Source organism: Pyxicephalus adspersus, chromosome 3 (assembly GCF_032062135.1).
Source record: "Pyxicephalus adspersus chromosome 3, UCB_Pads_2.0, whole genome shotgun sequence".
In the NCBI taxonomy this organism is placed as follows: Eukaryota; Metazoa; Chordata; class Amphibia; order Anura; family Pyxicephalidae; genus Pyxicephalus; species Pyxicephalus adspersus.
Window position 1 is genome coordinate 126,484,281 of NC_092860.1, and position 13,279 is coordinate 126,497,559.

The 13,279-nt window shown below is 37.6% G+C and overlaps 1 protein-coding gene across 8 annotated transcripts in view; it reads left to right on the forward strand.

The window, feature by feature from the left end:
• The window catches only part of APBB2 (amyloid beta precursor protein binding family B member 2), a 180,131-nt gene extending 172,550 nt beyond the window's left edge, over positions 1-7,581 (forward strand). For all 8 annotated transcript variants that reach the window (XM_072406280.1, XM_072406281.1, XM_072406279.1 and 5 more), the window contains 2 exons: positions 1,072-1,248; positions 1,978-7,581. In XM_072406280.1, the coding sequence (XP_072262381.1) occupies positions 1,072-1,248; positions 1,978-2,145 (345 nt within the window). In that variant the 3' untranslated portion in view covers positions 2,146-7,581. The remainder of the gene's footprint in view (positions 1-1,071; positions 1,249-1,977) is intronic.
• Positions 7,582-13,279: the final 5,698 nt, after the last annotated feature.

Sequence of the window (13,279 nt, forward strand, 5' to 3'; positions counted from 1 at the left end):
ACTGCAGCATGCTATCTGCATGGAATTTGCATGTTCTTCCCATATTTGCATGGTTTCCAGGTTTTCCCCACACCTCCCAAAAAAAGGTAGTTCTTGATGTGTGTGAAAAACAACATGCGCCATACATCAAAACCTTAGTAATTCTTTGCTGTATAGTTTTAGAATATTTAGAATCCTTTTTTGCACAAAAACCTCTTGCCTCCATATCTAAACCTTTTTTTGTGCCTCCTTCTCATCATGTCTTATAAATGTATTTAGTAACTTCAGTAATTTCTACTCCTAAAATGGTTTCCAGTTCAAAAATTAGTTCTCAGTTGTGGCACAGTGATTTTATTTGGTACAAATCCAGTTGTTTGTCTGCCATGTTTGTACATAGGAGTATTCCCTCATTTCATAGCTCGCTGACTTCTGTAAGACAGTTTGCAGATCATTTGGTCTGTGACTGGAAAGCATGCATCTGTGAAATGAAATAATACAACAGTGAAATCCTCATTCATAAAACAAGAACTCCAGAGTCTTTCTTTTGGGATATTTCCAGTGAGTGTATCAGAAATGAAATGAATAATTAAGCAATGTTCATTGTATATTTTGAAATGTTTGTAAAATCTTTGCCATTTATCAGTACCCATACTTACTGTTTTTTCTATTATTTTTTTCACTTGGAACATATCCTTTCTATTCCTGACTGCGGTAAATTTTGAAATTTTCTATAACAATTGGTCTGGTAGTAATGGACATTGTGATGAATAGTCAGGGTGTATTTTCTGGCTACGTCAGTGCAAATTCCTGCATTTCCTTTAGTACAAGTAGTCACTAATGCACAGGTTATAATACACAGTAGCGCCCCAATCACAGCATAATGCATACACATGGACCTGAACATCCTGTATGAAATTTGCAGGCATGGCCTAAAGACGCTGGTCACAACCAGCCTGAAGTCACTCGGCAGGCTTTTGGAACGTTACAAATACAGATGATTACAGTGACTGATTTACGCAAGCCCTTTGCCTTAATATTTTCTATTCTTTCTATAATATTTAAAGTTCCCACTTTTTCTGATTTGTCTTGCAGGATGAAGAGGTTTTACTGGAATGCAGGGTTCGCTTCCTGTCCTTCATGGGTGTTGGCAAGGACATTCACACATTTGCATTCATTATGGACACTGGAAATCAACACTTTGAGACTCATGTCTTCTGGTGTGAGCCTAACGCAGGAAGTGTTTCTGAAGCTGTCCAAGCAGCCTGCATGGTAAGAATTTTTTTCCAAATGTTATTTTTTTCAAAGTTCCATGCATTCTAATAAACTACAGGCTCACAATCCACTTCCCATATATACTATAGGCCAGAACTCGCCAGCCACCCCAATACTCGTACTGCATTGCTGGTTCTTAAGGAACAGCTGGCGGCAGTACGGTTACGTTTACAATTTAACCCCTATTAATTTCCTATGGAGCTGCCATATGTAGGCTGCAGACAGTCAGCAGGTCCTTGCATTTGGAAACTGTAAATGCACTGCAACCTCACCGCAAGTTTGAACCTAGCCTTAGGCTGCATACACATATTAGATTTTTGTTTTCAATCGTTTCCAACAGCAAAAGACTGAAAGATGAATAAACGAGCGCTGTGCATACAACGTCATTCTGCTCTATGGCGAGCTCCCCTCCCTTGACTTGCATTGAGGTTGTTTGTCTTCTGTCGTTCATGGATCCGCCAGGGCAGATCCATGAATGACGTTGGATGGCCTCTGTACACGTCATATTCTTATCTGATACTAGCCCTGCGGCTCGTATCGGGCGACAATCATCTGACGTGTCTGTACGTAGCCTTATAATCGTTTTGTTTTACTTTTTGCTGTCCAAATAGTTCAACAGAACAGAAATTAGGCAGTTGGGATATAGGCAAAAGGATTGAATTTCAAAGCATAACCCTCTTCTCATATATCTATCATTTCTTTAATATGTGCTTTGTTTCCTTTCAGTTACGGTATCAGAAGTGCCTGGTTGCCAGGCCTCCATCCCAGAAGGCTCAGCCACCACCACCACCTGCAGACTCAGTGACAAGAAGAGTCACAACTAGCGTAAAACGGGGTGTTCAGTCCCTGATTGACACTTTGAAACAGAAACGCCCTGTAGCTGACATGCCATAGCTGCAGGAAGCAACTGGATCAATGAACACTTGAATCTTATGTGTCTGCTGAAGTTAAAGTAGCTCTATAATGGAGTATCCAGCAGCCCAGCCTTCCAGTAAACTGCTGCTTTCTCTTCAGAGAATCTCCCTTTATCTGATGTTTGACAAGCATGTTCTCGTTCTGACACCATGGCGTACTACAAAAGAAGCATGAATATAAATATATCTACTCATAACTTTTATTTTTCTCTTTCCTGTCAGTGGTTCCTATTACTTGCATTGGATAGTCTATCTTGGAATGTAAATAAGATGAACATTTCATGAAAAGACATTTTCTGCACTCTTAACAAATGCCATGGAGTCCATTGTTGTTAAGGATTACTAAGCATCCCATAGCTCACTGACTCATCTCATAATTGAGAGAAATAACTGCTCGCTGCCATGGCTGTTCTCATGAGATGCTGTTTTCTGATCATAGCTGTGACTCAAGTGTCCTCAGAAAAGGTTCTCCTATTCCTCTATTACCTGCACTAGTGGTACTTAATCATTAGCTGCACAGAGACATCATGTAAAGCATATTTAAGAATCTAGTGGATGGGGTTCCCTTTGGCAGCAGCATAATTAAGTACAAGAAATGAACAATCCCAAGTCAGCTTATTAGTGTCCTACACTGCTCCTCATCGTCATTATACCTCTGTCATTGAGATTCTCTTTCTGATTGTCATTACTGCTGGAATATGCTCGTTAATCCATTTCTAACATCATCGTTGCATGTATGGGCATGTATGAACACTTTATTCATCTTGTGTTTATTAGGCGAGGAAGCAGATACTATACATTTTTCACACTGACAAGTAAGGACCACAGTCACCACATCTTATCCATTCTAGCTCTTGAATGGCAGTAAGCTGCTATCATTTTTGTATGATCTTGCCAAGCTGAATCAGCTGCCAGATAGTTAGCTATATCCATTAAATGGTTTAATGTAATTTATGACCGGAAGACAACAGCCTTCTCACCTATAGCCTTATTGTTTGCACTTTTGATCTTTGTTATGTCTGTAATGATGCTTTCAGTTTCAGGTCATTTATTGGAAAATAATGCATCTTAAATACAGGACAAGGGATCTTCACATATCACTAAACATTTCTGTTCATCCATGATTGTATGGTTGTTGTCAAGTTCTAGGAAAAAAATGTTTAAATTATTCATTATAAAAAAAAAAAATCTTAGGTTATTTTAGGAATAAAACAATATCTCCCTTGGGTGTAATCAGCAGTTGGTGGACTATGCTAGAGGTGTATGTACACTTCTGGGATCCTTCTTCTGTTTTAGGAAGGTATCACCATTGTTAGACTTGATATACAGACCATTCAGCCTGTTGGCTTAGGTGGTCTTACAACAATAGCACATGTACACTCATGGTCCAACTGTAAAAGGAGTTGTGAAGTTTAACATAAATGATACAAATCAGCAAAGGTAAAGCAGATTGTATTTACCACTTACATTAATAAAAAGTAATGTAACTTACTAGATTGACATTTTATATCATGTATCCATCTTACGGCAAATACATTCTGTCCTTGTTGGGCAAAGCAAAACGCTTTCTTTATTGTCCGCATCCCCAGCAGTATGTACTACCCTTAGCATTGAAGCCCTGGCTTTCTGTTAGGCCTCTGAATGTGAAAAAATATCATGATAGAGAATATAGAGTTCTCAGCCCTCTCTGAGTGTCCTGCGTACTGGGAATCCTTTCTCACTTCCAGGGGTAGAAAGTAAAAAAAGAAAAGGTGATATGTGCTGCTGGGGTATTTAAAGAAAAATGTTAATTTGTCCTGCACAAAAAATGGCAAAGCACAGGTTTTTACTAGAAAATAAACTGAACAAATACACATACTAATATGACATGATCAGGTTATGTATCTGTCTGCTCGTCAATTAGAGGATTTTTCAGTAGCCTTACTACTAAAATATGTGTATATGTGTTTGTATATAAATATATATATATATATATATATATATATATATATATATATATATATATATATACATATTTTAAATGAGTGGTTTATTTGGAAATTATTTAGATAAAAAGATGTGTTAGCAGTTTAGTTGTAAAGCTGAGCAAATAAGGGCTGTCTGTACACAAACCAGGTGGCAATATTCAGTGTCCATAAAAAAAAAATATCAGTGCTAGCTTGCAGAGTTCCATGCAAGCTTGAAAATTGCTGCATGTATTGTGCACTTTAATCTACAGAGTGCTTCTAATAGCCATGTAAATGGCTTAGTCCTTGCCCAATTGTAAGAATTGATTATTAGCTTACGAGCATTTCTTTCATAAACCTTAGTCCTAAAGCCCCCCATTAATATCAGGGGGCGTTCTAGCATGTGCCTCATGAATCAGCTTACAAGAACAGCAGGGCCTTTGATCAATCGTCAGATACTGGCAAATCTTTTATCCATTTATAATGAACATAAGGCTTGGTTTGGGCAGATATATTAAAAATGCCCTTCCCCAGTATTTATATTGTGGTAATGCATCTCCTTTTAACTAATGAATAAGATGCAGTTTGGCTCATGATGTGCTATTGTTCTTTTCAAGTATATATTTATATTTGACACACACCACTCTCTTTACTACACTCTGTATTTATAATTTGTATTCAGCCACAAATATTCCACTATTTTGAAAGTTAGTTTTAATGAGCTAATTTTAATTATTGTACAAATAGGCTATCAGTGTATTATGTGCCAAGTTTTTATTACCCCAAATCTTACCCTGATAATGAACTTATTTGGATATTTCAGTCTGCATATTGCAAATTCTTTAATTTCCTGGTAAATGATGATGTATGCTCTCAGTTTAGTGGCCAGTATAAGATTATGTGATTTTTAAACAAAAAACCCAGTTCATTATCTTAACAAACTTAATTGTTGAAGCTCATCGGCAAAATTAGTTGCGGCTGCATTCAGTAATTTAATTAGTCATTAATTTTATGCAGGGGAATAATTAATAGACTTTTCCCCTTGTTTTCTCCTTGTTGTGAGTCTTGAGAGTTGCCAGTTCTGTACAGGTTTATAAATGACAATATAGGAATACTTGCAATGTGTAGCCAGACCTGGTATCTGGCAGGGCCATGCTTCATTCCTCATGTCCCCTCTGTTACCTCTAAATGCAGCAAAATGTTATTCATCTGACAGCTCCACGGACATAATGCTCTCCATTCAGTCATGGTGACCATTGAAATAACCTTGGAAAGAATGTGGGAAGTAAATAAGAATACAGTTTTACTAATAAAATAATACACTTTGTGCTTAAACATTCTAAAATAATATAGTAAAGAAAATCACTTAATCCAATACTTTGCCTCATTGTCAGAGTGAACTCTTTTTTTTTCGGTTAAGCTTAAGCCACTGCTTTTATTGATTTTAATTTTGGATACAATAGGAAGCATTAGAGCCTATGTCGGATATTTGTATGTTCCTGATGGGATAATTTCCTCTTACTTGTTCTGGAAACACAAAACAGGACGTTTGAAGACATAGTCTAAGTTGGGACATAGGCAGCAATAATAAAACACAGGCATTCTAAGCACAGGTGCAGTGGGATTAAGCGATCCTGTGCAGCTCCCAGCCTCTGGCTCTTTGCTAGACACTGGCATGGCTTGGCTTTCACCTTTGACAGCGGGTGGAAGTGACTGGTACTGAACCACTTACTGTTCCCCAATTCATTTCTATTGGACTGCTGTGGGTTGATGCTTTATGTAGTGTAGTGGTTTACTGGCATCATGCAGAATTCTTCCCAATTCTAATCCCACTCCTATCCAAAGCCAAAATAAACAGATTAGTCTGAAGTTACAAGTGTCTATTTTGTATCTACAATGTATGACTTTTTTTCTGCAGACTCCTCCAAAGATGCATATGGTTACCTGTCTTTAGCTAATAGTCTTCTGTGCAGCTCATATAACATAATGTTGGCATACAAAATGCTAAACGTTTGAACCTTGGTCCCAAAATACTCTTGATTGTTAAAATGAGTATCTAGGCTCAAAACTGAACTTGTACAAGCCTCATAATGAAAAACAAGGAACCAAATACAGATCCTCTAGAACCAAATACAATACAGTGTATTGGTAATATAATAAATGTACTACATCAAGCATCATCCTCAGTTATAGCACAATGCAATGCACTAGTATCAGTAAATAGATATTCACTATCCATCACCATATTGTCCTTATCCAGGTGGTATGGAAGACGTTGCAGCTGCATGGGGAGCTGAATTCTGAGGCAGAACCACCGTCACTGACCACAAATGGTGCCTTTTACCTGAATAATTTCTGCCTATCCATCTGTAATTTCGGTAGGCTTGTAACTCCTAAATATAATATTTAGCCAGATATGTACAAAGACAAGACATAAACTTACAATATGTCTCCATAATCAACATGCACAAAATCATACAAAGGTGCAATGCAGATTCTGTGAATGTTTTAGATCAAGTGCTGTTATTTGAGTAAATCATGTTGATTTTAAAGTGCCAGCATATTCTACTTTTCCATACTAATTAGGAATGTGAGGGGTCCTTTACCAAATGACCCTTTATAAGGTCAGTGCAACCAAATCTGATGTCTCATCTGTGAATGAACACTGATCAGCTGATTCATCCATTGTTTTTTTACACCTCTTTTCCTTTATATAAATCTACTTCTGTGCTATTTACCATGGAGTCTTGTGCATCCACTTTGGATGAAATGTAAAAAATTTAGACTTCCCTCTCCATAGCCACAATCAGTAGATGGAACTGGGAGTATTCTCCTTCGGAGTCTCCAAAAGCAATTAAAAGCCTCAGCAGGACTCCGGCAATTGGTATATGACCAAAATTACCTGGTTTTCGGTGAACTGGCCCTCAGTTTCTTGTTTCAGTTAATTAATGTACTTTGTTAGGTGCAGTGTTACTGAAAAATGCTACAGCCTTTGAAGAAATAAAGTGAGTTTTGCTAACATCTGTTACAGACACATCTAGAATAATAATGATACAGTAATGTTATTAGCATTTCAGATTTTTTCCTGGAAGACATGTCCATGACATTGGTGAGCCCGAGTAGACAACGCTGCCAAATTCCGTTATCATGGAACGGTAGTGTGCACATCCAGCCCTCTCCACTGTCCCCCACATTCATGTCACCGCACACATCAAATATGGAAGAAGATGCAGTGATCTATGGGTATATGCCAATCCTTTGCATATATTTTGTTTTAAAAATAGCTTTGCATATTTTAACTTAAAAGATTATTTTGTAAAACAAATTGTAATTAAAACTCACTTTTTTTTACGGCCAAAAAGTATGTATGTGGTGTGTATGTATGACTAAATGCCAATGTGTTAGTAAGAGTCCATTTATCTATGCATTCTTTGTATGCACTGGCTCTATAAATAGCCATGTTCACAATGCCTTGTATGTCTTGTGTTTTTTTTTTTATACACGTCACAAAATATGGTTTATAAATGAATCGTTCACATTGCATTTTTTTAATAGTGCTTCTCTTTCTCTGATGTCTTTTACATGGGGGGGTCTTAAAATAGCTTTAAGGTCTTCAGGTAATCTCTTCTATAATTACTGTATCCACAGCTCACTGAATGTTAGTGGGGTGGTCAGTGGGAAGAATGTCTTATACATTGCTGGTCATTGGGAAGAATGTCACCCTTATAGATAGTCACTGAGATCATTGATGTCACCTAAACTGACCAGAGAAGTACAAACTGCTCATTGCATGAGGAACCTTTGACAACCACTGCAGGAACCCTAGGATTCCATGAACCCTGGTTGAGAAACACTAAAATAGAATATAAAGTAATCTAAAATGTTGAGTTTGATAATTATAGTGTCTCTTGGACCAGCGGTTGCCAACCGGTGGTCTGCGAGAAAATTCTGGTGGTCCGCAGCTCTGGACGGTGCACCCAGGAGAAGGGTCAGGAGAAGGACCCCACTAGGAGAGCGTACTGGCTAGACCAGAGCACCATGTCTCCTGTATGCATCACTGGCTCAGGGAGGTGGGCAGGTTGTGTGTCTGGACTGGCCCTGCGATGGGAGAGTGGGTGGGTTCTGGCATCATGATGTCACTATGAGGGAAGTTGCTTCCCCTGTGAGTGACACCTGGCTCCCCGGGCACGTGTGGTCCGGAGATGGTAAATAAGTGGTCCATGGGTCCGAAAAGGTTGGCGACCACTGCCTTAGACCATTTGGTTCAACAAAGAGATGAGAGCAGGAAACCGCCAAGTCAAGATCCAATTCAAGTGAGCTCAAAGCTAAGTTAAGACAAAGACTAGGATGGTCAGCATTTAACAGTATTAGAAAAAAAGTTTAACTGGAACAACACTGATTGAAACCTATAAAGCTTGCTCTAATGTTATTGGCAATGCAGTATACAGGACTTTAACGCCAGCTTCCAGGAAACATCACCATGTATTATGGTGGAGATGCAAGATCAAAATCATGCAAGATTGTACTCCAGCCTGTTGCAGAAGATTTAAAAACTCCCATCTCAGACCAGAGTGTTTGGTTTATTTTTGTCTGATTCTGGATAGAGATATTTTTAGATGGAAAATGTGATATTCCATCGAAATTTCACAGTTTTACTACACTATGTAAACCATGCTGAAGGATTTGTATTTTTGTTTGACTGGTTCCATGATGCCAAACCGTACCAGACAGCACAAGTTAATACTACACCCAAAACCTCTCTACAGACCTACTGGTCTAGGACCTCCTCCAGAAATGAGGTCATCCCTCTGCTGCCCTTCTCTCGTCTGCCCCACTATCCTATGTAGATCATTACACAAGGCTGATATAAAAAAACATATTGGGTATATTTGATAAAAATAATAAAAAATGTATCTACACTAAATCCATAACTGGATATTATATATCTGCCAGAGTAATCTTTAACCTGGAACTACAGTGTTGTAGAAAACAATCTTAGAAAAAAAGGGGTTATACATTTTAAGAACAGTGTATTAGTGGTACAGCCATTCAAAATGTATTACTGGTCCTTGAAACAGGTCCTTTATCAAGTATGAGAGTATAACTAATGTGTAAACCCTAAACTTGTTTTACATTATATTGAGCTTTGTGCCTTACTGTATACAGTTTTCTTGAACACATTTTTTGTGATTCTGTTGCAGTTTTGTAAATTAACAGCAAAAGCACTTCCTGGTACAGGCTGACAATGCTAATCTCTTGCTTTAGCATTAGGCTGCTTAGGAGTAACTGTGCAGTATAGAGTTTTAAAAATATAGTAATAGCATCCAGCTAAACAAGGACTAATGAAGCCTTGCAGACGTCTGGGAGCAGATTTGTCACTTTTTTGCTATGGTAGCCCCTGAGAATCACACAGAGCCACCTGGCCACTACTTCTTTAGAATTACTATATACTATATGTTATTATATAACTGTATATATTCTGCAGAATTCCCCATATCCTGTAATAATGTTATAAGATTTCTTTCTTTCTCAATGTCTTGTTACCAGAACATATTTATTGCCATGGAAATGTAACCTTAAGTTTGAGAAGCGGACACATTTCCAATCTATTTCTAATGTAGAAAGGATCAATTTGTATTTCATTTCTAGGCAACTGTGTTTGTAACATCAGCCTCAATTCTTCTTATGAAAACTATTTCCCTGCTCTGTGTAGTGTAAGCTGTAATTGAAAAGTATAACATTTAGATTGGGTGTAACTATGAATTAGTGTTTTAAATCAGGCAGGAGTAATAATGAAATGCTGTAAGGGTCACACGCTCTGCAAAGATTCGGGTGCCTTTCTGCTGCATTTGGTGAAAGATTCCGAATTGAAACAGCAATGTTATACCTGGCAAGAGGTGATGGAGGTTAATATAAGAAACAAATTGCCTGCAATATCCACCAGGGGTTGTGTACAGAGGAAAGGCCAGGAAGGAATTGGAATCAATTATTGATATTTCTGGCAGTACTGCATGTGGCTGCTCGGCCAGAGTGTGTTTAGAAGGAAATAAAAAAGATCCATGAAACAGAGGATATAAATACAGATAATAAAAGGAGACGGTGCCATTTTACATGGATATATAATATACAATTTGAAATCTTTCCAAACGTCTAAAGGTGGTATTGGTATACTTGGTATATGTGGTTAGAACCCCGAAATGTGAGATATAACAGTATTACTATATATCTGCTAACTATATATTAACAGCCCATTCACACAATTTGCATTATAGGGTGTCTTGCATATTTTTCCTTGGGTTGATTTTCTTTGTAAGTAATTCCTTTGCTATGAATAAACAGCTAAATGTACATGCAGAATTTTTGGTAATGACCGTAGCACAGTGCACATATTCATATCTGTGCATAAAGGTGCGCCATAGCATTGATAGGTTTTTTTTTTCTTACAATATACATTTATGGGGATGCTTTTCCAAAAGTCATTGCATATATACCTTACATTGCCATGAACTACAGAAACATGTATTAAAACCCATAAATATGCAAATAGCTATTTAAAAAAAAATCTGAGCTTTCTGTAATCAACAACAATCAGACAACAATATAAAAGAGGAGTGGGTCAGCTTCCGAAGACTTTGTGTCTGACTCTTTTTTTCTGTCTGTGGGCTTGATTTATTAAAGCTCTGCAAGACTGGAGAGGATACACTTTTATCAGTGAAGCAGGGTGATCCAGCAAACCTGGAATGGATCTCTGCAAAGTTATTTGCTATCTGCTAGCAAATGTTTTGAATCCTGGACCAGATCTGTTCCAAGTTTGCTGGATCACTCATCTTTACTGATGAAAGTGTATTCTCTCGAGCCTTGGAGAGCTTTAATAAATTAGGCCCTATACATCTACACTCACTGGTCACTTTTAGGTACACCTGTTCAACCTTTTGTGAACACAAATATCCAATCAGCCAATCACATGGCAGCCACTCAATGAATTGTCAAGGAAACCAGCTGAAGTTCAAAATATGTATCAGAATTAATCAGACGTATTGTGAAGAATAATGTGAAGAATGGCATGGTTGTTGGAAAAGCAATGCCTGGGCTAATGAGTCTTTAGTCAGAATTTGATAGTATGGAAGTATGAATCCACCCTACCCTATCATATCAATATTTCATCTTGGTGGTGGTGTAATGGTGTGGGGGATATTTTCTTGGCACACTTTAGGCCCCTTAGTGCTAACTGAACATTGTTGAAATGCCTTCCCTAGTATTGTTGCTGACCATTTCCATTCCTTTATGACCGCAGTGTACTGTTTTTCTCACAGCTACTTCCACTAAAATACTATGCCATGTCACAAAGCTGAATTCATCGCAAACTAGTCTCTTGAGCATGACAATGAATTACCTTAACTGAAATGGGCACAGTTACCAGATATCAATCCAATAAAGCACTTTTGGTATGTGGTGGAAAAGGAAATTCACATCAAGAATGAGCAGCTCATAAATCAGCAAAAACTGCTTGATGCTATCATGTCAGTATAAACTAAAATTTCAAAGAAGTGTTTCCAACACCTTGTAAAATCTGTGCCATTTCTGAAGTCAAAAGGGGGTTCAACCCAATACTCAAAATCTGTACCTACAAAAATGCCTCTACAGTAATTACAGATGACAAATGTGAGGGTTGGCTCCATCTGTTACAGGTAAGTGGGCATGGTTTAGGGGGTGCAGCTGATGGTAAACTGACTTTAAAATACGTTTTGGAAAAATTCTGTTCACAAGGTCTATTTTCTATGTACATAAACAGTTTTGGCTAATTTTCATGTAAACATTATAAGGATAAGGAGTTTTTCAATGGCCAGAACACATTTAGATTGGATTGGATTAGGTATTCAATCTCTTCCAGTTCATTGAAAATGCTGCCTTTAGTTTAGGGCTGTTCTGTTTCCTAAACGGAAATTAGAAAGACAGATAAAATGCTGGGTCATCAGTTTTTCTTCTAATTTTCTTCTAATTAACAACAATTTTCTTCTAATTTACAACAGAAAGCCATTTCCAGTCTTGTAAGGTGCCTGTGCATGCTTTCTTACAATGATAATATAGAACTTCACCTTAAACCTTAATAATACACACGCTCATTGATCACTGGTGGTCTACAGAATGACTGGTAATGGTCACTAATCCATGGGTATTCAGGTCAAAATGATTTATGTTTTATTTCATGTAGGCTGTTTACACTGCAAATATTGTATTTTAATAATTATATTTAAAGAAAGAGAGATCTAGATATCTATTTATAATCGAGTGGGCTGCTAGGATTTTGTAAAATCAGATTGTCACTGAATGGAGCAGAGGATCAAATGGACCGAGAAGTCGGACATGGCCTCTGCTACATACTACCTTTTCATTAATGATCTCTAATGTGACCTATGGTAAATGTTATATGCTATTCCGTAAAGTGGCAATCCTACTGATCAATGTGCACGTGTGATCGATGGAATTAGTAAAAGTAGAGAAAATAGTAAAAAATTGTGTATATATATTAGTACTAGCACTTTGTCCCCAATTACAACACAGTAATAATGATTGACACAATAGATACCGGTATAACCAACATGTGCAACCTAGCCGTGGTGGATTCATGGACTATTCCAATGGTCTGTTGTCCATATCAGAATGCATACACAGCTTAGTGTACAATCTGGGCATCCCTGGCTGCCAGGGAATGTACTCCTGCACATGCATCATTCTGGACTGAACAATCGAAGATCATTTGGACTGGGTGAAGATGCCAGTGCAAAAATGAAGGTGGAAAGGTTCAGTTTTGAACATTGAAAACAGAAAGGTAAGTTTATTTTATTACAGATAGACATTGCTTGTCGCTTCTGTAATAAAGGATCTTTTTACTCATTAGCATTGTGCATTAGTGTTAAGTTATGGGTTAAGTGTTGGGACAAGTGTTCTTTTATAGAGAAAGTTATAATTTATTTAAAGTTTAAGTGTTAGGGGTTCAGCTCTGTGTTTAGATTTAGATTAGGGTGGTTTATGTTTTTAGGAGTCCTTTACACTTTATAGTTATGCAGTGTTTCTTATTTTGACTTGCTGTCTGTGTCAAAAGCCCTACACCAAAAAACACCACTACTACTACCAGCTAATGTATGGTCTTTACCGCATATGCTTCTG